Source organism: Cetorhinus maximus, chromosome 13, assembly GCF_964194155.1.
Source record: "Cetorhinus maximus chromosome 13, sCetMax3.hap1.1, whole genome shotgun sequence".
NCBI classification, from domain to species: domain Eukaryota; kingdom Metazoa; phylum Chordata; class Chondrichthyes; order Lamniformes; family Cetorhinidae; genus Cetorhinus; species Cetorhinus maximus.
In genome coordinates, this window is record NC_135891.1 from 79,946,223 (window position 1) to 79,972,517 (window position 26,295).

General features: G+C 46.7%; 1 protein-coding gene across 1 annotated transcript in view; it reads right to left on the minus strand.

Annotated features, from left to right (window-relative positions):
- The window catches only part of LOC144688740 (cyclic AMP-responsive element-binding protein 3-like protein 3), a 61,655-nt gene extending 41,963 nt beyond the window's left edge, over positions 1 to 19,692 (minus strand). The window contains exon 1 of the mRNA XM_078555636.1: positions 19,539 to 19,692. Within this exon, the coding sequence (XP_078411762.1) occupies positions 19,539 to 19,595 (57 nt within the window). The 5' untranslated portion in view covers positions 19,596 to 19,692. The remainder of the gene's footprint in view (positions 1 to 19,538) is intronic.
- Positions 19,693 to 26,295: the final 6,603 nt, after the last annotated feature.

Genomic DNA, 26,295 nt, shown 5'->3' on the forward strand with positions numbered 1-26,295 from the left:
TTTTTCAGCGAGTCATCACCAGAACCCTCTTTGTTAGACTGTGAGGCTGAAATTACCAGGCTTTACAGGGAGGGATTCATACCTTTACACACAAGTCACTTAATATATCACCTGGAAAATCTTTACATTCCGTACCCGAATACTCACAAGTTACCTTAAGTCACATGGAAAGATTACACTATCGTATGCAATACTTTCATCTGGAAATGCTACTTTGCACAGTTCGTGCCAGAACCGCTGTGATATTTTCTACAAATTCAATGACTTAAAGAAGTAACCACATTCATTCAAACCAATATTAGGATTCACAGGAATACAATACACATTACTGTTTATTTCCTTCAAAGACACAACTGGAATCTACAGTTTGCAGATGTTGATGGCCCTTCTGCATCTTAGCTGAAAGACTATTCATTGTCCATGGATTGGCTCTAACACAGCACTGACAGAATGTTGCACCCCAGTTGGCATTGTAGGTAAGTTTAATTCCTTTGCTTAATCTTAGAATCACACAGCATAGGAGGCCATGCTGCCTTTGTTGCCTGTGCCAGTTCTTTGAAAGAGCTATCCAATTAGTCTAACTCCCTGCTTTTTCCCCATAGCTCTGAAAATTTTTCTGTCCCATTTTGAAATCTGCCTCCAGGCTCGGGGTCACTTTTTGGCGAACACCTCACTGAAACATCTCCACAACAGTCGGAGGCAGTGACAGCCCAGGTCTTTGGCACTCGGAGGACTGCTGGAGATCACACACCGGCTGAGTCTAAGTCAGATGATAAGCCTCTGCAAGCGGCTGTCTCTTACAGGCTGGAGATGCAATGACAGGCGGCAGAAAATCTGGTAGAGTTGCAAGAGGTAGTCAACAGACAAGAGCGTCCACATTCAGTCTGATGTCATGGCTCTGACATGTCAGCACCTCGAGTTCTCCATGGGAAGGTGGCAGCCACCGTGGGGACCTTGGTCCAGCAGATCCTGCCGGATTTATGCTCAGGCCTGCACTCCATTGCTCTAGGCATTGGTGGGATCCATCAGTGGCTAGGCAAGAGGGGCGTGGGGTACCCTGATCTCCATCCAGGAGCTCCTTCTCCTCAGGGAGTCAGGCAGGGGCCCACCGGCACTCATAGAGAACAGCAGCTGTAGACCCCGGGGCTATCCAGCCAGGAGACTCTGAGAGTGTCCAGGCGATCCCAATCCCCTCTGCCTGTGACCCCCATCACCTCCAGCTGTACAGGCTGAGGAGGGTGCACCTGCCCCACAGCAGAAGGCCCAAAACAGGCCGGGCCCTCCAGGTCTCGGCACTCTAGAAGATGCCCGCGAAAGTCATCAAAGACAACAGGGCATAGCAGTCAGCAGGCTGTCTCCACCTCTGCTGTGGATGTTGAGGATGCACCTAGACGTAGTGGTAGGGTTAGAAAAATTAAGAAATTTTGACATCATTTCTGGGTCAGGAGTGTTCAATCACTATATATATCATGCACTTTGTAAATACATTTCACTGTTCAAGAGGATGGTCTTGTCATTTGAAAGCATTGTGCATATGCACCTATGTGCCCTCTTAATGTGAGGGTGAGCTATGTTCCCACTCAGTGATCACCTCCCTTTGGGAGCCTCACATTCATGTGATGTCTAGCTGACTCATGATAGTTACTTGACCCTTGTGTTATGTCAGGGAGATGTGTCAAACTCTTTACCGGAAGCATTTGTAAAATGTGTTAGTAACCTCTACTCCTTACTAGATAACATAGAGTTAGGTGTGCTCAATAGACTTGGAGGATTAGCTGTACATGTTCCTCAAAATAAGAAGGCTGCCTTCTTTGGTAGTGCTAAAGCACAAGACCTGCAGCCATGATTGGTCTCTCCAACCATGCACACATCTCAATGACCGCTAAAGGTTCCTCATTAAGGTGGCAATGATTGCATCAAGTCCTTTTACACAGGTTTTGCACTGTCGTGCTGACTTTAACTTCCCAGAATGCATAGATACAGGATTCGCTGTTGAACCTTCCAAAGATTGGGGCCTGGTAAATCATGTGGACTGTAGGTACAAGTCCAAATGCTGAACTTGTTCTCAGTGTTACTGATTGTAAAGGACTTTGAGTGCACTGGCATGGCACTAAGGGACAGAAGGAATGTGGCCGTGTCCCATTGCCTGCACCTCACTCCTCCTGGAATCTTGTGGCTATCAGTGTAGCACGGGCACGTCTTCCACATTGTGCTTCTTCGATGGCATTCTCACATGGAAGCTGACCCTCATCTCCCTCTTCAATTTCCTGCCTTCTTGCTCTTCATCATCCGAGGAGCTTTCAGCCTCCTCCATGTCTCCCTCTTGTAAGGGATCTCCTCTTTAAAGTGCCAGGTTGTGAAGGGACACCCTCTGTGGAGAATACTGCAGAGCCCCACCTGAGCAGACCAAATATCGAAAGTGCATCTTCAGGGTGCAAATGTTTGATGATGGCTCATGTCGAGCTATGCGCCGTGTTGTATCTCTCCTTTGTGGCACTCAGTGGATGATGCACCAGTGTCATGAGCCATCGCTTGAGCAGGTAACCCTATCCCCAAGCAGGCAGTGATCCGATTGAAGAGAAGTGGAGGAGAGGAGGAGTTTGCATGGTTAAATACAGAGGAGAGCCCCCCCCAGGAGAGCTTCAAGTATCCCTTGCCTTTATTATTTTTCCCCATCTACAGGTTGCAGATGCCTCCCCTAACCATAACCATTCCACCTGCAGCCCAGTACCAAGCCAGACAGCCCAGCACCACTGACTGTAAGATGGTGAACACACACTGCACACCAAGCTGTGCCTTATCCCAATTGAGCACACAGGCCTTGCCCCTCCCTGGAGTGGGGCACCCCAAGACGTAGCTTAGAAAATGGCGTCAAGCGAGAGTCAGTATGATGCGGCTGAGTTACCAGATTTACTCCCCAAGACGTAGCTTGGCTGGTGGTGAGAAAGGCCCTCCCCGTCAGATCCTTCCTACACGCCAGGAGTCTCACCCCCTCTGCACGTTGCCCTCGAGGTGGCTGTGGTGGGGAAGAGACCGTTGTTCACCTCCTTGTGGATTGTGCCTTTGCAAAGAAAGTCTGGAGAGAGATGCAGTGGTTGCTGTCGAGGTTCATCCCGAGCAGTTCTGTGACACAGGACTCTGTGCTCTACGGGCTGTTCCCAGGGACACACACCGAGACAAACATCGACTGCAGCTGGAGGATCATCAACTCGGTGAAAGAGGCGCTTTGGTCTGCCCGAAACTTGTTGGTCTTCCAGCACAAAGAGTTGTCCCCGACCGATTGTTGCGGACTGGCACAATCCAAAGTCCAGGACTACGTGCTGAGGGACGCACTAAAGCTTGGGGCAGCTGCCGCCAAGGCGCAATGGGGAAGGGTCGCTGTCTAAGACCTTTCTACCACAGCGCACCGAGAGACTGGGAACTGTTTAGAGCCCCTCGGGCTGTACAGATCAAAATGAAAGGCTGTAAATGATTGTAATATTGTTTGTACTGATGCACCTGGTGATACATTTTGTAAAAGTTTAACCTGGATTGTACCCTTGTAATGTTGTTTTTGAAATGGTTTTGAATGTGATTGAAGATTTTTTATGAATAAAGTATATTTTTACAAAAAAAAAAAAAAAACCTGTGCCATGCATCGCTTCTCGGCCCTTTGGCTAAGATCAAGTGTTGCAGGGGCGACACCATGGTCTTACCAAGGCAAGGTCGGGATGGAAGGGCTATAACCAATCGCAATCCAAATCCATACCGTGGGTTACCTATCACCGTCCGAGTCACGGTGAACCACAGCGAAGGAGGATCACCTATGGATCGGGGCTTCTTCACCAGGAGGATCCTGTTGAAGACGTGCGGCTTCCAAGCTCCGGAGATCTTCACCCTGCACGACTCCCGCAAAGGTGGTTATTTTGACGTGACGTTCAAGCGGGTGGCAGACTGCGTCCGGCTCCTGAGGGTGTTCGAGGAGAAGAGAGACCTGCCGGAGATGAAGATCCTGACGGCGGAGCCGCACTTTTCTCTGCCGTTGCAACGGGAACGTGTGGTGATGGTGCATGTGTACAACCCCTTCGTCCCTGTCGCCGACGTGGTCACCTTCCTCACCAGGTACTTCGATAAGGTGGGGAGCGGCACCGAGATTCGAGACGACTTGGGGATCTGGACAGGCAAACGCCTGTTTAAGGTCACGCTAAAGACCGACGGTAAGGGAGCCATTTTCCACCCTCCTTCCAGTTTCGCTATCGGGGGAAACCGTGGCTACCTGGTCTACGCTGGGCAACCCAAGCATTGTCGCTCATGCGGCAAGGCTGGTCATGTGGCGGCCAACTGCAGCGCCTCCCTCTGCAAGAGCTGCAAACAGGAAGGGCACCAGACAAAAGACTGCAAACAGGCCAAGTGCTGCAACCTGTGTGGCGAGGCAAGTCACCTCTACAGGACCTGCCCCAAACGCTGCCGTACTTACGCACAGGCAGCCAAAGCCGACCAGGGGGAAGCAGAAGAAATGTTCTGTGTCACTCCAACCACCAAGGCCCCCAGGGAGCTCAATGGGACAAAGGAGGACACAGAGAGAGACAAGGTGGAGAAAGAGATTGAGGCAACAGAGAGCCAATCAACAGCACTACCCCCTGAACCTCCCAGTCCTCAGGACAGCGAATCAATGGAGGAGGAGGCAGCAGTGGAAAAGCAGCAGGGGGAGTGGCGGACGGTGAAGAAGAAGAAAAGTAAGAGGGAGCGAAGAAGAAGCAAAGGCGTTTCCCAGAGAAGCGGCAAGAGGCGTCTCCCATCCGACACGGATGACAAGGGCAGCAGCTCTTCGGATGATGAGGTGCCAGGGCGGCACCAACAGAAGAGGCGGCAAAGCTCCAGGGCGTTGGAGGACGAGACACCCGAGCTCCAGAAAATTGGAGACAACAAGGAGACCAGCGCACCCCAACTTTGCCTGCAACCTGAGGAGGCCAGTGCACCACAGCCCCTGGAATCTGGGAGCAGTGAGGCAATCATCGCACCCCAGCTCCAGGAAGCCGGGAACAACAACAGCCCAGAGGGGGTGAGTTTTGGAGAAGCTTCTCCAGCAAAGGTCATCTCAAAACCCGCTCTCTACGTGAACCTCCAGATGCCACCTGAGCAGAACACTGCCAAGGAGATCTACCTCAGCCCATCCAAAGTGAAGGAATTTGAGCTCACTACGGGTATGAAGGAGCAGACTAAAGGTCTGGGACTCTCAGAGACAGTGGGTTTGGTAGGAGAATAAATGCTTTAAAATGGGTTTAAAGATTGTATCCATAAATGTGCGTAGCATTAAATCTACTACGCGATGTGTTGCGACCTTGGACTACCTAGCCAAGGTCAAAGCTGACCTGTTGTTTCTGCAGGAGTGTGCGATACCGCACCTCAGCTCCTACAGGCAATGGTCACGATGGTGGTCCCACGGGCCATCGATCTGGTCGGGCGGAAACGACTCTCGTTCCTCCGGCCTGGGTATTCTGCTGCGGGGAGGCAACTTCACCGTCTCCGAGGTTAAGGAGATGGTGGGCGGGCGACTCCTCGTAGCAGACGTAATGTACAAGAACGCTCCACTCCGGTTAATTAACGTGTATGGCCCGGCACAAGGGGCTGAGCGGCTGGAGGTTTTTCAGCAGCTCCCACTGCTGCTGGTGACCTCCAGGCCGGTCATTCTGGGCGGTGACTTCAACTGCATCATCGATGCGGCTGGACGATCCAGCAGGGCCAACAGCAGATTGGACGCTACGTCCAGATCCCTGATGGAAACAGTTAAGGATGCCAAGCTGCACGACGTCTTCAGCAACCCTGCAGACGGAGCGCAGCGTAGATACACCTGGTTGCAGCCAGACGGGTCCATTCGTTCCAGGATAGACTTCCTGTTTGTGTCCCGTGCATTCACAGTCAGATCCACCGACGTCAAGCCGGTGTTCTTCTCTGACCACTGCCTCCTACTGGCGGACTGCCACTTGGAGAAGGACCTGAGGGTGGGCAGGGGGGCATGGAAGCTAAATGTGCAACTGCTGACCCCAGAGAACATTGAGGAGCTCAAGAGGGATTACAAAGGTTGGAGAACCGTGAAACCCCTCTTTGAGTCCCTGACACACTGGTGGGAAGCGATCAAGGGAAACATCAAGAGGTTTTTCATCCTCAAAGGCACCCAGAAAGCTAGAAAGGAACAGAGGGAAATGTCCCGACTCCAGAAAAACATGCAGAATCTGCTCCGGCTGCAGTCGATGGGGGTCGATGTCAAGGAGGAGCTCCAAGAGGTGAAGAGCCAGCAAGCCTCGCACTTTGCCTCGGAGGCCTCCAAGATCATCTTCCGTTCCAGAGTCCGCTCCGTGGAGCAGGATGAGACGTGCTCACGTTTCTTCTTCCAAAAGGTACACAGAGAGAACTCTGTGATCAGCAGCCTGAAGGAAGAAGACGGCTCAGTAAAGTCATCACGGTCCGACATTTTGAGGATCAGCAAATCATTTTATGCCAGATTGTATGACGTGAAGCCCACGGACAGCACAGCCTCCCAGTCCTTCCTGTCCTCTATCACGGAGGTCTTAGACGACAGTACGCGGGAGAGCCTGGACAAACCGCTAACTCCTGACGAACTGACTAAGGCCCTTGAGTCCTTCGAGAAGAGTAAAACTCCCGGAAGCGACGGCTTGCCGGCGGAGTTGTATTCGGCTCTGTGGGACTTGATCGGCCCAGACCTGCTAGGAGTGTACGAGAGTATGCTCCTGGCTGGTAGTATGTCAGAATCCATGAGGAAAGGCATCATCACCCTCATCTACAAGCACAAGGGGGAAAGGGAGGAAATTAGAAATTGGCGACCCATTTCACTGTTGAATGTGGACTATAAGATTCTGTCCAAGGTCATCGCCAATCAGGTCAAATCCGCTCTGGAATTGGTGATTCACCCTGACCAGACCTGCTCTGTGCCAAGCAGGAAGATCTCTGACAGCCTCGCGCTGCTCAGGGATACGATTGCCTATGTACAGGACAGGGGTGTGGATACCTGCCTCATCAGCTTGGATCAGGAGAAGGCCTTTGACAGAATATCGCACACCTACATGGTGGATGTGCTCTCCAAAATGGGGTTTGGGGAGGGAATTCGAAATTGTATCCAACTGCTCTACACTAACATCAGTAGCGCAGTCTCAATCAATGGGTGGGAAACAGATAGCTTTCTGATTAAATCTGGAGTCAGGCAGGGCTGTCCTCTCTCGCCTGTTCTTTTCGTGTGTTGCATAGAGCCCTTTGCCGAGTCCATCAGGAAGGATCCGGGCATAAGAGGAGTGACGATCCCAGGCAGTGGAGGCACTCAGGTAAAAGCCTCCCTGTACATGGACGACGTCGCCGTCTTCTGCTCGGATCCGCTGTCGGTGCGCAGTCTGATCCACATCTGCGACCAGTTCGAACTGGCCTCGGGAGCCAAGGTAAATCGTGGGAAGAGCGAGGCCATGTTCTTTGGGAACTGGGCTGACCGATCCTTTGTCCCCTTCACTGTCAGGGCTGACAGCCTGAAGGTGCTGGGGATATGGTTCGGAGGGACCAGGGCATGCGTTAGAAACTGGAAGGAGCGAGTAGCTATAGTGAAAAGGAAACTGGGCATGTGGGAGCGACGCTCCCTCTCCATTGCGGGTAAGAACCTGGTCATCAGGTGTGAGGCACTCTCGCTGTTGCTGTACGTGGCGCAGGTCTGGCCCATTCCAGACTCCTGTGCGATGGCGATCACTCGAGCCATCTTCCGCTTTATCTGGAGGTCGAAAATGGATCGTGTCCGCAGGGACGCGATGTACAAGCCTCTAGATAAAGGGGGGAAAAACGTGCCCAACATCGCCCTCATACTGATGGCCACCTTTGTGTGTGGCTGCATCAAGCGGTGCGTAGACCCTCAGTACGCAAACACGAAGTGTCACTACGTGCTGAGGTTCTACCTGTCCCCGGTGTTGCGAAGAATGGGTCTGGCCACGCTGCCGCGGAACGCTCCAAGTAGTTGGACCGTGCCGTACCACCTGTCCCTGGTGGAAAAATTTATGCAGAAAAACACCTTTGACCACAAGTCCATCAGGCAGTGGTCAGCACGTAACGTCCTAGAGGCCCTGAGGGAAAAGGAGAGGGTGGACCCTGTGGGATGGTTCCCCGAGCAGACTGTCAAAGTCATTTGGCAGAATGCCTCATCGCCAGAACTTTCCAACAAGCACCAATACGTGGCTTGGCTGGTGGTGAGAAAGGCCCTCCCCGTCAGATCCTTCCTACACGCCAGGAGTCTCACCCCCTCTGCACGGTGCCCTCGAGGTGGCTGTGGTGGGGAAGAGACCGTTGTTCACCTCCTTGTGGATTGTGCCTTTGCAAAGAGAGTCTGGAGAGAGATGCAGTGGTTGCTGTCGAGGTTCATCCCGAGCAGTTCTGTGACACAGGACTCTGTGCTCTACGGGCTGTTCCCAGGGACACACACCGAGACAAACATCAACTGCAGCTGGAGGATCATCAACTCGGTGAAAGACGCGCTTTGGTCTGCCTGAAACTTGTTGGTCTTCCAGCACAAAGAGTTGTCCCCGACCGATTGTTGCGGACTGGCACAATCCAAAGTCCAGGACTATGTGCTGAGGGACGCACTAAAGCTTGGGGCAGCTGCCGCAAAGGCGCAATGGGGAAGGGTCGCTGTCTAAGACCTTTCTGCCACAGCGCACCGAGGGACTGGGAACTGTTTAAATCCCCTCGGGCCGTACAGCTCAAAATGAAAGGCTGTGAATGATTGTAATATTGTTTGTACTGATGCACCTGGTGATACATTTTGTAAAAGTTTAACCTGGATTGTACCCTTGTAATGGTGTTTTTGAAATGGTTTGGAATGTGATTGGAGATATTTTATGAATAAAGTATATTTTTGCATAAAAAAAGAAAAAAAAAAAAACCTGTGCCATGCATAGTCCTGTAGCCCACAAAGCCCTAGGACCACCATTAATCTCCCACCCTAACTATGAGGTACACAAAGCCCAAGGGCTGTCTTTAATCTCTCACTCTGACCTCTTGGCCCAGACCAGGGACTATGATTGTCTTTTAATGAGCACTCCCATTCCCTCATGACTGATCGCAACAGTCTCCCTTCCCCCCACCCTCATGAGTCTCTGTGGAACCAATCCCTCTTGTGCCACACTAACACAACCCCACCCCCCCCCCACACCCCACCCACCCTTGTATTCCGGGGTCTGCGTGTGTCCCCTCTCATTCATACAGTTCGATTCCCATCCACCTCCTTCTGTGTTTTTGTTCTAGTCTTCCATGTCAGTGTCATGAAGCTATCAATGTATCTATAATTGGAAAATATTTTTCTTTTAAAAGAGGTTTAGTCTGTGGGTGTGTCTTAATTGGATTAAAGCCAGCTAGTCTGGGTGCTTTGTTGTGTGTTAGTTTTGAGATGTAAGAGAGGTAGAGTGCATTTGCATTTTTTGAATAGAACATTCAAGAAGTGGGGTGAAATCTGGCACCTAGCTAGCTGGAACCGGGCAATATGTTTGTATTATTAATAATGTTGTACTGTAAAAGGGGTTTTATTGTTAGAAGAGGCTGGTGATACAATGTGCTAGGTATAAGGATAGCAGTTTTGTGTGTGCGTGGCAGGGGCAATGTAAGATCAAAGAAGCTGTAAGTCTACAACTGTCTCCACAGGAACCAAAGTGAAAGGAACCTCATTTTGAATTCATAAGGTGAAAATGCTTTGCCTCGTGTCTGGTTAAGTCTATGAGTTGCTGTTGCCTTAATGGAGATTAGTTTGGGAGTTTGTTAAAAGTTATGATAGTAGTAATTTGTAGCCATGTGTATATATTTAACTTGTGTAAATTAATAAAATGTTTCATTTAGCTTAATATAAAACCTCTCGAGAACTGGTAGTCTGATTCCTGAATTTAGAGTTGCATCTCAAACATACCACCTAAAACTATAGGTTATGACAGTTATTTAAAGTTTCCCTTTGGGATTTTTAAATAACTCAGCTTTACCAATTGCTGGGTCATAACAGTCGGGCTCCAGCTTCCCCACCCTTGGTCTCCCCTCTGCTTGCCATTGTCCCCCCACTCCTAACCCCACCATACCCCATTGACCCCCATGCCTCTGTCATCCTTCCCCCTTCCAATGCCACATTACCACATTGATCCCCGTGTCTCCGTCATCCTTCTCTCCTTCCAATCCCACCATACCCCATTGACTTCAATGTCTCCTTCCCCCCTCCTCCCCACCCTGTCACAATGCTGGTCTCTGTTTGAGTGCAATCTTTCCTGAGAGTTGCTGCACACACTGTCCTCCCAGAGTATGGAGGCACCTACCATAAGCAGATCAGCCCTACACCTCTACCAGTGTGGCGTTACACTGCCATTGCTGAGAAACTGGAGCAGCACTGTTGCAGGTGGGCTTTGGATGTTGCACTCACCTTGAAGTCACAAGTGAAGCAAGGGTGGACATGCCACTCATTTCCAAATGTGATTTAGACTGGTCTAATTTTCCACTGATGTGGAACAAGATTGGGAGGCTGAAGGTAGTTTCAGCTTGTAGCATTTTTAATGAGCATTCATGACATGGCAATGCATGCAAATGGCATTCCCGGCATAGGTCAGCAGGAAATCCGACTCACCATCAGCTCACCATGAAACTGGTGAGGGGAAAATTCCGAACTGATTTCCTGCCAGTGAAAATCTGATTTTTGGCCTCTCTGAATTTTCTGCTCCCGCCCGCCACAAAACCCGTCGATGGCAGGACCGGAAAATTCCATCCATTGTCTTTGTAGCCTTGCCCTGCCAGGGAGTAAACCTGGGTCCATATGACTCAGCATCACACCAGTCACCCATTGAATCATCAAGGGCAATAAAGAGCAAAGTTTAAGAAAGTGAACATCACCTCAGTCTGTAATGAAGCAAAAGTAGGTCTTTTCCATTTATTTATCATATCACTATATACAACATAGTGGAAATTACTGGAGAGCATATATCAAGTCAAAGCATTTCTTTATGCATGGGAGTTCTCTGTGACATTAGAGGGCTTCTTGTCTTCAGTACAGACTCTATACAAACACTTGATTCAATAACATTAAGGATGAATATCGATTCTATCCTCAAATAATTGCCCCTCAGCAGTGCTAAATTAAAATCAGCTATATCAGCTTCTCATTTTCCAACTTTATGATCCCCTGCTCCTGCCTTCGTCCTATCAGATTCCAGTTGGTCTCTGATTGACAGCACTGGTGACCAACCTTATACCATGAAGCTTCAGTCATTTTCTTAATCACAGCAGTAAACAGAAAAGCAAAAAGTTTCCTTTTATTCATTCTCGGGATGTGCGTATTGCTGGAAAGGCTAGTACCCATTGCTAGTTGCCCTTTAGTACCCATTGCTAATTGCCCCTCAGAATCTGTGCCCAACTCCAAGGGAGGTCAAGAGTAATCGCATTTATATATAGGGAGGAATCTTCTGCTCTTGGTGGTGGTGGGTTTGGAGTTGGGAAGGGCAAGTAATTAGGAGGGATGGTGACGTACCTGAACTGCCTGCCACCTTCCTGCCTCTGCCAGAATTAAGTTCTGGGTGGGAGGCCCATGGTCGATCAACTAATGACCACTTGAAGGCCTCATCCCACCACCGCTGGTACTAACCCAGCTGCAGGCGTGCCTGTCAACTTGCGGCATACATGGCAGATTAAACCATGCAACCAAAACCGTGCAGCCAACTTGTCACCTCCTGGGGGATCGCTCAATCAAAGGCACTAGGATGGGGGAACCCAGAGAGCCACCCCCTCCATTGCTGCTGACCCCCTACATCCCTCTCCCTGGGACCTTCACCGCACCCCAAGAAATACTCCCCCACCATAATGCTTATCTATGGCCTGTGTTGCTCTGTGATCCTGGGACTCCAGTTCCTGTCCTTCTGGTAGCAGCCACTGCCTCCTCAGCGGTGCTGCTGAGCAAAAGCGCTGCCAGCCCCCAAGGTCTTGATTCCAGAGGAAGGTCCGTCATTGGCCTTGCCACTGCCTGATTGGCATGTTTAGCGGACCTTCCTAAAAGGAGGCAGCACGGGTCTCTCATTGGCTTTCCAGCCAGCAGTCAAGACGCCCCTCAACAAGATTCCACCTTTAGTCACATATCAGCCAGATCGGATAAGCACAACAGGTTTCTATCCCTAAAGTGTAGACAGTTTGGCAGTGTAACAGTCATTTTTACTGATACCAGCTTTTTAATTTCCAGATATTATGAGAAATAATTATTGGTCTCATTTATCTCACTTGGGGAAGGGTTCCTCTGTGTTCTATGTGTAATACAATTTACAGTCTGCTCTTTATAAATGGGTTCAAGGCTTAGTAAAGAATCAGGCTGTATTAATAATCCCATCTGTTAAATCCTTGTTCAAGACTTTGACAGATTACTGTCACCTGTCTTGTCCCAGTCCTTAGTTTGTGACTACCTACCTCCGAATGATTCAGGGATTTCTCCATTTTATTCAGAAGTCAAGCTGCCCTTTCGGTGCAAATGCAAGCAAAATACTTTGGACTCAATGTTATTGTCTTCAATGCAGTTATGCAGCTAATCTCAGGGTCAATATACATATATCTTTAACAGATCTCCTCCCTATTATGGTGTGCAAATTTGGATCACAAATCCTCCAGGCAACAGTTAGAGACTGCAAGATTGTGGATCCAGAACATCCTGACCGTTTACAATCTTGGTGTCTTCCTTGACCCTGAGCTGAGATCCCAACTTCATATCCTCTCCATCACCAAGACTACTTATTTCCACCTCTGTAAAATTGCCCATCTCTACCCCTTCCTCAGCCTGTCTGTTGCTTAAACCCACATCCATTCTTTTGATAATTCCAGACACAATTATTCAAATGCTCTCTGGTCACACTCACATCTTCCAAACTCTGTATACTTGAGCTTGTTCAGAGCTAAAGGCAAAATACTGCGGATGCTGGAAATCTGAAACAAAAACAAAAAATGCTGGAAAAACTCAGCAGGTCTGACAGCATCTGTGGAGAGAAAGACAGAGTTAATGTTTCGAGTCCATAAGACTCTTCTTCAGAGCTAAGGAGAAGTAAATCTGTGGTGAAATTTATGCTGTTTAAGGGGAATGGAGCAGGTGAAGCTGGATAGAAGGCCAGCGATAGGTGGAGGCAAAGGAGAGATTGCCAAAGATGTCATAAACAAAAGGTCAAAGGGGTGTTAATGGTGGTGGTACTGGCTAAAGAAGTTGCTGATGGCGACTTAAAGGAGAGAAAGCAGAATGTGATAATAGCCGGACAAGAGTAAGCGCTCTGGAAAGACCAACATGAACAAGTGACAGATGGCCCTAGTGGGGGTGGGGTGGGGGGAGATCGAAAATAGGCTAAAAGGTCGGGATAAAACAATGAATAAAAATGAAAATAAATAAAAAATAAGAAGAAGAATAAGTGGAAAAAAATAAAAATTTTAAAATAAAAATGAATCTTGATAAAAGGGGATAAAAAAGGGGTGAGGATCAGTGAGTCTATGTTCCTCCATAGGATGCATTGTAGAGGTTTCCACAGACTGAATTCCACCTTGTAATCATGAATTGATGAGAATCCTGCTCTTACACTGCTCATCTTGCTGTATTATAGCTTTTGAATGAGATGTAATTGGGTTTTAATTGTGTACTAACTTCAAAATTATTGCTAAACACCCTGAGAAGCTTATTTTATATTTGTGGAATGTCAAATTTCTCCATAATGATAAAAATATCATATACTTCTTTTAAAAAAGCCGATTATCTTTATTTTAGCTTCTATCTTGATACAGTCATACATTTACTTAATATCAAATTAAAAGTGAAGGATTTTAAGTGCATTTAATTTTCTGGTATCTTGTGTGTGAACACTTCACTGTGATTGGTTGCCTTGCCTACTTACTGCATGCCAAGACATCCCTTTGATTTGTTGCCAGATTTAATCTGCCGTGGGGAAAGGGGAAATTCTCACCACAGTGAGCACAAAGTTTTTCTGAGAAGCTTTCTTTGAGGTCAGCAACGAGCTCTCTTGCTTTGCCACTGACACAAAAATCATGGCCAACATAACTTAGACAGATTGTCTTATTGTGGCTCTTTTTGTGATAGAAATATTATTGCACTGAATGATATGTTCCATATTATAAATAAATGATAGCAAATTAAAATAATGTGGGAGTCATGGATGAGAAGGTCAGAGCTACAAGTCAATTATTTGTTAAAGTAAGAGGAACGTTGAAACATCCCGCATAGATTTGAATAAATTTGTGGATCATTAGAATAAATTTGGCTAAACCTTACAGAGAAGTATGACAGTAAGTTTGTTGTAGTAAGCGTTGATGGCACATTACATAGAAGTTTATTTTAATATAATTTGTACATGCTCGTAAATTATGCTTTTCACCATTATCACTCCAGCCACAAACTGAATCATTTTAGCTAAATGTAAAGTTACAGATACTAATAAATCTCAATGCAGAATTATATAACAATTTTAAAAATCTACAAGTTAAAAAGTCTTAACTACAAAATTTATATTCAAATGGTACCTGAAAGCCAGTTTATCTTTCAATTTATAACTGCTGTGCTGTAATTTCAATACTGAATTATAGAATTTGCTTGTTTAGTGTGTCAAGGCAATACACTGATATACATTGCTCCCAGCTACCGAATAGCATTCTGATTGAGTCACAACCAAAATAACAAGCTTGGGGTTTGAAAATGAAGACTAAGAAAGGCAAACAGTATCAATGTGATAAGCCTTGATTGCTACACCAGGAGAAATCATGGAGAAGGAACAGTGTGAGAATGGAGTATTTGGAACTAAAAGAAAGAATTTGCATTTATACAGTGCCTTTCACCTCCTCAGATCATCACAAAGCACATCACAGCCAATGAAATACTTTTGAAGCCAATCTGTGTACAGCAAAGTTCCACAAACAGCAAGTGATTATGGCCAGATCAGTTTTTCGGCGATAATTGAGGGATAATCATTGGCCAAGACTAGGGTGGCCACGAGCAGACCTCCAGAATACAGGACACTCCCTGACAACTCCCACACTATCTTTTTCCCAGGGCGCGGACCCTTTAAGATCAAGAGGTCGACTCTCTACTCCATCCCTGTGACATAAGTGGAGGCTGGGGCCCGTACCAGGGTCAGAGTTTGGGACAAAGCCTCTCTTGAGTTTGGAGTGGAATGGCAGTGGCAGCAGGGACAGCACAGGGGCCGAGGCTGAGGCCAGAGGCCAGGGGGGTGAGAGGCATAGCCGAGGTGCTGGGCCAGGGATTCACAGTCATTGTGGCAGTCATTTGCACCCAGCTCATTGGTTATAAGGGAAGTCACACACTCAAATGAAGATAAACAATTGTGGTTCTTAGAGATGTCTAAAACGTAAAAATACAAGACATAAAGGCGTCCAGTACCAGACAGGGACTATCTGGTATAAAACTGAACCAATGGCCTTAGCCAGGACACTGGGGAAAATTTCCCTGCTCTTCTTTGAAATAGTCCCATGGAACCTTTTACATCCAGCTAAGGAGGGCAGAGTCTTGGTTTAATGTCTTAGAGAATCATAAAATGGTTACAGAAGGAGACCATTCCACCACCCAAGTCCATGCAGCTCTCTACAAAAACAACTCAGCTAGTCCCACTCCCCCATCCTTGCCCATAGCCCTGCAAATTATTTTCCTCTTCAGATAATGATTTAATTCCCTTTTGAAAGCCACAATTGAATCTGCCAATGCCACACTCTCAGGCAGTACATTCCAGGTCCTAACTACTTGCTGTGTGAAAATAAATTTCCTCATCATTGGTCCTTTTGCCAATCCTTTTAAACCAGTGTCCTCTGGTTCTTGCCTCTTCCACCAATGGGAACAGGTTCTCTCTATCTACTCTGTCCAGAACCCCTAATGATTTTGAACATCTCTAGTAAATCTCCTCTCAACATTCTCGAAGGAGAACAGCCCTAGCTTCTCCAATCTACCTACATAACTGAAGCCCCTCATCCCTGAAACCATTCTTGTAAATCTTTTTGCACTCCCTCACTGGGCTGTGTGCCCAGATTTTGTGCTCAAGTCTCTGGGGAGATACTTGAACCCATGATCTTCTAACTCAGTGGCTAGGCTGCTGCCCATTGAGCTACAGCTAAGCAAAAAAAACAAAAGAGGTTACCAAAAAATTATGTTTCTACAGTGCTCCTCACAAGAGAAAGTTTTGACAGGGGGCATTTGAGTAAAAGGGAAGAAGTGAATGGGATTGGGGAGGGCTAATGCATGATCAAAGAAAAAGGTTTAAGCAAAGAAGGTGGCATGATGGAGGGATTTTGAGATAGGGTTCCAGTGCTAGAAAGAACAGTCACTGATCCTGAAACAGAGCAGACAAGGAGTAAACTGGTGTCTGAGGAGAGAAGGGTCAATGCAGAGACACACAGGAACAGGGGATCACAGAGTTAGGGTAGGGCATGGAGGGAGTCAAATACAAGGATCAGAATGTCAAAATTGATCTTTTAGGGTACAGGGAACAGGTACGACTTAACAATATCAGGGGTTTTAAGGATGGAAGACTCTGTTTGGGAGGGTCAGCAGTATTCTCATAATAGTAGCTCATGGGAGGGAGAGGGCAATGAAAAGAGAGGATTTGAGAAGTGAAGTGAAGCCTCAAAGTGAGAGAGGACACACAGCGGGTGAGGCAGACAGTATCCTAGTGATTGTAAAAGGCAGTCTTGGTAAAGCAAATTAATGTGCAGAGGAAGGCAAGGCTTACCATCTCAAGGTTAGATAGAAATAAAGGAATTGCTAGGTGCAAAAAGACCAAAGGCCATCTAATTCACCTGCCATCATCCTGGTCTTTGTATATTTCAGGAAATAAACCAAGATCACTTTGATGTATTCACGCTGGTAGTTGCATGATACATGATAATGGAGTTGTTGATTTATCTTATGGAGTTGTTGATTAATTATCAATTATGAATTATCAATTAATCCACAACAGATCTAAACATGAGGTGAGGAAATCCCAGTGGTGGAGAGCTCTGGAACCAGAGGTCCAAGGTTAGCTGTTCCTCGCAAGCAGGCTACATTAACTACATCATGTCTCAACTTATTCATATACTTTATCCCAAACTGCTAAAGGTGAAGGAAGGTTGGCGAAGTCAGTTCAAAGGAACAATGAATTAGATAAAAATTTTGGATATGGCAGAGAGGGAGATTAGAGGAGAGAGGATCACCTCTCAGTCAAGTTTTTTTTTCAGTATCTTCAGAAGTGTAACTCATGTTTCTAGGAAAGCTTCTCCAGATACGGGAACGCCATTGACGTTTTTTGAAGAGGAGTAGAAGATGTCCAGGTATCCTGTGACATTCCTCTCTTAATCAACACTACCAAAAGCACATTTAATTGCTGTTTGTTGGATCTTCCTCCGCTCAAAATTGGTACCACTTGTACCTAAATAACAGACACTACACTTGAAATTGAATAAATGTGAAGCACTTTGAGATGTTTCAGAGAGATGTGATTACATGTCTTTCCTCTATCAGGTGTTGGTGGAGTGGATTGTTATAGATGGTGAGAAGATTCAGAAGAGCAAAGAAGTGATTGTTTTGACAGAGGACTAAAGCTTTATTTTCACAGTTTTACAATCCGAGAATTAAACCAGCCTGAGGAAAGCAAGCAGTGGTCTCGTTCTGATTTGTCTGAAAACTTGAAATCATAATTCATTCTGGATTGACCATTTTACAAATGAGTGGAAACATGAATTCTGCTTCTGGCATGCCAAGGCAGAACCAGAATCCCCTTGGATTCAGGGCATTAAAAGTAATCAAAACATCAATCTGAAACAACGCCAAGTCCAAATCTCTACTATGTGCTCCTGTTAAATTTTGAGCTGATGTTGGTTCAAGAATTGCAAATTATCTATTTTTAACAATTGTCAGAATTTCAGACTTGCAAACTTCCTTGTCACTGGCTATATTATTGTTCCCAGTCTTTACTGTTCTCATGCCCTTATCTGAGTTGTATGGGGGTGGGTGGGTGGGCAATGGCTGATGGTCAGAGTTTGGGGTGAGCTGATAACAGCACTGGTGTGAGACCAGATATTCTAACTCCTGTGCCTCAGTACCAGGTCAAAGGGCATTTACTTAAGCTGCACTCTCCCCCAACCTGGGTGGGATTCACAACTGGTGTGTGGCGGGAGCAAGATTTCACCCAGGTGAGGCTGTCACCAGAGACTCAAAGGCGTGGTCCCTGGCATTAAGGTGGGAGGATTGTGTGGACCTGGCTCATAGTTAGTAGGAGGGGAGAGGGATAAGAGAGGTTCAAAGATTGCTTGTAGGGCCTGAAGGAACACTCCTGCTCCATCTGGCCTTCAAAGCAATATATGTTTATGGTTCAAAAACAGAAAATGCGAGAAAAGCTCAGCAAGTCTAACAGCATCTGTGGAGAGAAAAACTTCTTCATCTGAAGAAGTCATACGGACTCGAAACGTTAACTCTGTTTTTCTCTCCACAGATGCTGTTAGACCTGCTGAGTTTTTCCAGCATTTTCTGTTTTTGTTTCAAATTTCCAGCATCCGCAATATTTTGCTTATACATTTATGGTTCGGGGCTTCTCTGGCTACAACTTGTGGGACTGGTGTTAAAATAATGTCATGGTCAGAATTACAACATCGGACCCTGACTCTTATAATATTAATGAGACCCCCATTGAACTGTGGCAGACACCTTTCCCATGACCAGAAACAGAGTGACTAAAATGGAAGGGGGCACAAATGTGTCAGTAAGCACTGGTAGCAGCTGACTGCCATTTTAACCACTGCCTGCATTAACAGCAGGCCTCTCATTTCAATATTTACAGAAAATAAGCAAAGATTATTTTTCTGTATTCGTACAATAGTACCATAATAAGTTAAAGGTGCCAGCCTGGGCTCAGATATAGCACTCTAACCTCTGAGTCAGAAGTTATGAGTTGAATTCCCAGACTTAGACACATAAATCTAAGCTGACACTGCAGTGCAGCACTGAGGGAGTACCGTCTTTCAGATGAGAATTAAACTGAAGTCCCATTTGCTCTCTCAGGTGGATGTAAAAGATTCCATAGCTTTATAAAAAGAAGAGCAGGGGAGTTCCCCCTGTTCTCCGGGCCAATATACACCCTTCAACCAACATGACTAAAATAGATTATCTGATCATTATTACATTGCTGTTTGTGGGACCTTGCTGTATACAAATTGGCTGCTGTCAATAATGATTACAATAGTGCTTAAACTTCAAAAAGTACTTAATTGACAGTAAAATATTTTGAAACATCCTGAGGTTTTGAAATGCAGTATATTAATACAAGCCTCTTTTTTAAAAAAGTTAAATTCGCAAACGAAATGTGTCCCAAGTTACTGTAAGGTCTACACAGATTTCAATCAGCCATCATGGGTTCTATGCTTGAATCTCTGTCTGAACTTTGTCCTGTTTTAGACATCCATGTTTGAACAGAGCAGATAAGAAAATTCCAAATTGAGTTTATTTATTGAAAAAACTATTTAACTCGAAATAAACATACCTTCCCCGTGACCAGCGTCATTTCCTGAAATTCTGGTGAAGTTCTTTTTCCTTCCATTTTCCTGTATTTTGGAAGCTTTTCACTCCCATTCACTGGTGCACCCTCTCTCTTTCTCTGATTTGATCAATGACTAAGTTGAAGTCGAACAAAGCAAAAATAGCTTCAAGCTCTTGCGACATCAGCTGCCCCTCCGATTGGCTGCGGACTGGCTGTTAACAAGGCCAATGTGCAAGGAAAGGCAGCGATTGCTATTGGAATTCCACATAGGTTGTGGAGAGCACCAGGAAGGTCTGTCAGAATTGGCAGTCATGTAATAATTGGGGGAGGAGAAAAAAGGGTTCCTTGGCTGTGCTTTTACTGTACCTTAAAACAAAGTACAACACTGTTAATGTGAGATGAACTTCAAACCATGATTTCAACTTACCAAAGAAAATGCATGTTTCATTAACCATTTGAATATTGTATCACCATTGCAGCACAGACTCATGTTTTGTTAGCTTTTTTTACTGATAGCTCTCATTTACTGATGTATTTTGATAATAGGGTACTAGATCTTCTTTAGCCTGTCACTCATTGGTCATTTTCCTCTCAAAGTAGCTCACACTGAGCTATAATTTCACAGGGGGCAATAGTTCACGAGTATCTCATCCAGGTAGTCTTTGTGAGCCAATGCCAATGGGGGCCATCACAACCAAGACTGATTCTCTCCTCATCCAGCGTCCGGGCACGAGCAATTTCTTTCTGTAGGCACCAGAAGCCAATGGTGACATTGGTTAATTCAGTGGAGGATCAAATTTGAGTCTCCAGGGTTTGCGTGGCTTGATATCAGGCAATACCACACATTGATCCATACACCGACCAAGATATGGGAAACAAATAAGCCACAGTTTTTGTCCATGCGTATATTTAGATTTTGCTGACTTACCTACCTTTGTGACCAATACAAACAGCATGATCTGAGGTCCTGCTTCTACCACTTGAGCTGGCAAATACCATCTCTGCAGCCCTAAAACAGATCCAATAAAGGGCAGACCGAGAATAAAACAGTCCTAAAGATGCACCAAATCCATCACTAAGATCATATAACATACAAGAATGACAGGCAGGAAAAGTCCAGTTGGTCCATCGAGCTTCCCTCACATTCTTGATGTTTGGGGCATCATGACTAAGATTTTCTTGCTCTCCCTGCATCCATGTAATGTAAGTGAGCTGAAAAGCCAGATAGAAATCCAGACCACAGATTTTTAAAGCCTGATTATTTTTTGCAGGGTTAGCACAGAGAGAGGCTCCAGTTAGCCAGTGAAACTGCTAGGCCTCTGGCATTACCTTCGACCTTCCCAACGTCACCTATCAACCTGGACCCTTGTTATTCCAGGATGTCCAGGTGAACATGCACGCTCCCTATCTTCCTGAGAATCCCACCCTCATCAACACTGACCTCCCCAACCTGCTCCTTCACACCCCAGCATCCCTGTCTGCACGTGTTCCTCCAGGATCCGGTAGCTGTCGGGCTCCAGCAACTTCTTCTCCTCAGGTGTCTGCGATCTGAGCAAGGCCCTAAAGGTGAATCCCGAATTCTACACACCTTGCTTGTCCAGGCATGTTCTGAACCGGCATGTTTTGCAGACAGTGTAATGGTAAATCAGGCGTGGCGGGAGGGGGTGTGATTCCAGTCGGGCCTTATTTTGCATTCTATTGCCAGCATGCAAATAGGGTTCATATCGGCCTCCAGCAGGATTCGCCTTCCACCATGGCGGGCATCATCGGATGATCCCGCTGTGATTTCACGCCAGCATGAAACCGATTTCTGCCCCGCCTACCACGATGCCTGCCATCAACGAGACCGGACATTTCCGTCCATAGGCCTTCCTTTTCATCCTTTTCTTCCATCCCCTTTCCCCCCCCTGCCTTTGTACTTAATCAAAACCCATTATATCCAGTTCTGATGAAAGGGCATCCACCTGAAACACTGGGGGGAGTTTTAACTTGAAGGGCAAGGGGGCTTGGGAGGGCCTAAGGGCTTAAAAGTGCTGAAATTGAGTTTGTCAGGATGCCATCTCCACACTTAACTGCGGTGCATTAGGTTGCATGCAAGAGATCCCTTCAGGAGAGTCAGGTTGCCAATTTATATGTGTTAATATGTGATTAATAACATCTTTAAAAAGGGTTTTCAATGTTAACTGTGGCTGCATGGATTTCCCAGGCTTCCTGGAACTCACCAGCAAAGCAAGGCAGGAGAACAATGACAACTGAAAGAGCTAAAGAAGCAACAGACAAAAATTTCCATAACTACTGGGACCTCACACCTGTTTCCTTGCCTAATTGTGTGAAAGGCTTGTTCTCTCAGTTCTGAAGAAGAACTCGAAACGTTAACCCTGTTTCTCTCTCCACAGATGCTGCCAGGCCTGCTGAGTTTTACCAGCATTTTCCGTTTTTGTTTCAGATCTCCCGTGCCTGCAGTATTTAGCTTTTATACTATTGTAATCACAGTACTTGTTCTGAGAGTTTACTGTTACTATTTTACAGGTGATTTCTGCTACTTTGGAGGTGACTCCGGAAGTGGGAATAATTGTTGCTGTGAGGAGGAATGGCCGACTGTGCACGATCTTGTGCTGTTCAGCTCATTATTTATGTATCTGCAAGGAGCTTGTCAAATCTCACGGTGGGGGTAGGCAGGAAGTCGCCGTACCCGCCATTACATTGTGGGGTCGAAGAAAAGGACACCCATACAGCCATTTACTCACTACAGGCCAGAAACATCAGTCTGGCTATCATTCAGGATTCTGCCTAGACCAGAATGTTGTTCTGAGATGGTCCTTCTGTATTGGACTTAGGTGTATTATTTGGTTAGTAGGAAGAATGAAGGCTTACTCTGGTATCTGCTTAACACTTGCTTATTGGTACTACTTCTAAACATTTTACAGAGAAGGCATGCTGCTCCTAGACATGGTGTTCCAATCTCTCTCAAGTGAGACTAACACAGGACTGACTGATGTCAGTGGTACATCACGATCTACGTCATACATTAGCATGTCCCATCTGTTAACCTTTTACACTACAAATGTCATAGAGAAGACAACGTGTGGCCCTAGAGTTCAGTGATGCCTCCCTGGAGATTCTCCTCCAGGCTGTCCAGGATGGCAACAGGAAGCCCTCCAGTCAAACCATGGTGGCCTGGATGGAGGTCACAGAGGAAGTTAGTGCCCATGGAGCCCACCAAAGAAACGTCCAGTAGTGCGGAAAGAAGATGCATTATCTGCTGTAAGGGTAAATTGCACCATCTACTCACTGCAAAGTGACACTCATAAGGGCATCAAGCAGTTTAAGTGTGCGAGTGCACAGGGATGTCAGCAGATGGGACATGTGCACTGAATGTGTGCCAGCCACTTCATGCTCTCAATCTTCTATCAGTCGTAGGGCATCCTGCTTGTTAATTACTTAAATAACTTACTGGGGAAGGCTCAGCAGCTGCCAAAGGTCTGCATGCTCCCGAATTGCTCATCCAACTATTAGAATGGCAATCAATCCCTCTGTCTTTCAGCAGGACAAAAACACCCACAATAAGCGGGATTGGGCCAAGACCAGAGGCGGCATTCCAGACATTAGATTCCTCAACCCTTATGAGGAGCAGGCCGTCGAGATAGCCGGGAAGGAGCAGGACCGTGCCTGTGCTAAAGATGAGATAGGACTCCCCCAAGAAGTCAGTGAGGATGCCTCCAGTCTGCAGTTGTCAACTGCGCCCACAGAATAACATATTGGTTTATTTAAGGATCCTGCTTAGGCATTCACTAAATCTTATTCTCCATTCCAGGTACCAGCAAGAAAAGTGGGAGGCCCACAAAAGTTTTCAGCTACAGCTCCATCTCCAACCCCTCCTCTCAGGAAGATGCCTCAGACAATGCACCATCACAGCATTTACCTGCACCCTCCACCAGGCAGACACAGTCACCTCAGTGGGTCCAAGTTCTAGAATAGGCTCAGGTTCACAATCTGGCGAGCACATCACTGACACGGGTTCACAGCCAGCAGAGGTAGTGCCAGCCTAAGTCTCTGACACTCTGAGGGATGCTGGAGACTACATCTCTGCAGAGTCCCATGCAGATAACGAGCCTCTGGGCTCCGCCCTAAGAGACTTACTGGAGATGCAGAGACAGGCAGTTGAACATCAGGCAGAGTTGGCAGAGCACATGGACTGAAGGCTGGGGAGTCCATCCACGTTCCGTCTGCTGTCATGGCTCCAGCATGTGAGCGCTTGACTGCCTCCATGGAAAGGGTGGCAGCCACCTTGGAAACCCAAGTCCAGCAGAACGCACAGTGGATGCTCGCTATGCACTTGGACCTTTACTCTACTGCTCTGGTCATGGGTCCAAAGACAATCCAAGGGTGCCCTGCCACTCAAACTTCCCTCTGCCAGTGACTCCATCGCCTCCAGCAGGTCAGGCCAAGGAGGGTGCACCTGAGCAGGAGACTCTTAGCAGGCTGGGGCTCTCTAGACCTTGGGCCATCAGAGGACACCCACCAAAGTCATCACAGTCAACAGGGCATAGAAGTCAGCAGGCAACCTCTACTTCAGCTGTGGATGTCAGGACTGACCATTTTGAAGGCACACACGTGGCACAAGTGTACAACCATTGTATACAGTTTTGGCATTGTAAGTATATGTTCACTTGTACTGTTTGCAATTTTCCTGAATTCCATCTTGCTGCTAGTTGCTTCAATGGTCATGGGCATTTAAGGGTGTGGAATTTAGGCCTCCGTCAGAGTCTGATAATGAACTCCTATAGATTCAGTTCTCTCACATTATCACTATAGTGATTATTCAATAATCCCACATGTGCAAGATTAAGCGCTGGCCATTATTTGTGAGTGTTCTGCCTGGGCACACATCATGCAAGTCATTCTTGCAGCTCGCCATGTTATAATTTCTGAAAACGTGTTCAGCGGGGTCATTGAAGTTCCTGATGCTGTTGCCCTGATGTGAGAGGGTGACACAAGTACTCAAAGGGAGTTAAATCTGTTATGTGAGTGGCAAGAAACACTGTAGATGCAGTTTCGGGGCTGACAGAGTGAAGCTCTACACTGTCTTCTTAACAATAGAAAACCAGAATCTTCCAGACATGCCTGAAGAAAGCTGTGGTGGGCACGTCCAATCGTTAAAGGCCTTCCTTAACGATTCGTCATTTTGAGCTAACATGCAGATGAAGGCTGCAAGTAAGAAGGCAATAGGCGTTAGCGTTGACTGCAAAAGGAATTTGAGTGTAGGAATAAAGAGGTGTGTATGCAGTTACCTGACCTTTGTCAGACCTCACTGTATCCAGTGAGAGTCAGTACCTTCAAGAACTGAATCTCACTGAGAGTCAGCACCTTCAGGAATTGTATCTTATTGACAGTCAGCACTGCAGGAACTGTATTCCAGTGAGAGTCACCACTTTCAGGAACCGTACCCCCAGTGAGAGTCAGCACCTTCAACAACTGAATCTCACTGAGAGTCAGCATCTTCAGGAACTGTACCTCAAGAGAGAGAAAGCACCTTCGGGAACTGCATCTCAGAAAGAATCAGCACCTTCAGGAACTGCAATGCAATTAGAGGCAGCGCCCTTAGGAACTGTACCGCAGTGAGAGTCAGCACCTTCAGGAACTATGGATCTTGTTTTAGGGAATGTGCAATGATAAAGTTAGAAGACTTAGTGTGGTGTGTGAGAGGAGCATGTGTGTGGTGAGACCATACAGAATTTGGAAGTGAGAATTGGCTTGGGAAATTGAAGACCAAGAATAGTTGTGCATCTTTTAGTAAGCTGGACTGGCCACCTACCTCTGGGCAATATGTTCCCTGCTCTGCCTGTGACCAACACATCTGCCATTCTCCTCCTGTTTATCTCTGCACTCTCTCCTCAGGGGGTGATCTTATGACATCACCCTCCTGCAGCCAGTTCCTACTACCGCCTGTTATTGTGTTCTTGAAGTGAGAGTGTTGATTATGGATGTATGTATTGACAGATGTGTTTGTCTCTGTGTGATGCCTCATGAGGTTAAAGAGTAGTGAGCTGTGTCTGAGGCGTGAGTAGTACCTGTGAAGGATGCAATATTATGGCGGTAAGGCACAAGAGGATCCCAACAGTTAAGCCTATGTTTATCTTAGATAGGCTGGGTGGAGTAGGAGTGACAGTTGGAAGTTTTGGAAGCCCAAAGTCCAATGTTCAAAAACGAGTTCAATAAAGTCAGCACAAAGGCTGTAAACATAAAAATTAATTGTTTATGATTAACCCACTGAGTATGACATCATTTTGTCATAAAGGGCAATTCTGAAATTAAAGTAGTTAGGAAAAAAGTGAAACAAGTGTGGCTGGATTTTAAGTTGCACAAGCAGGTGAGGTGGGTGGAGGCAAAAGCGGACAGCTCACCTGCTCTCACCCTGTCCCATGGTCCCGCAGCAATCACACACCAGCCGGCCAATTAACAGCCGACCGGGGGACTCCCACTAAGTGAAAGGCACAGGGTGGGCTGGATGGAAGGGCCAGGCACACAGACAGAGGTAGCTGCTAGTGGGTGGTTAAAGGAATGCCAGTAGTGAGCATGAGCATAAGGGAGGGCCTGGAGGAGAAGGGCAGAGTGCATTCCAACAGCACTCATTGAAGGTTAGTTGCAGCCAGAAGGGCTATTGCTATCCTGCCAACCCCAATTCCTGAAGCATTCAAAACTACTGGTCACTGGGGATCAATCTTCACACACCGCATGGGTTTGAAGAAAGGCTATCAAA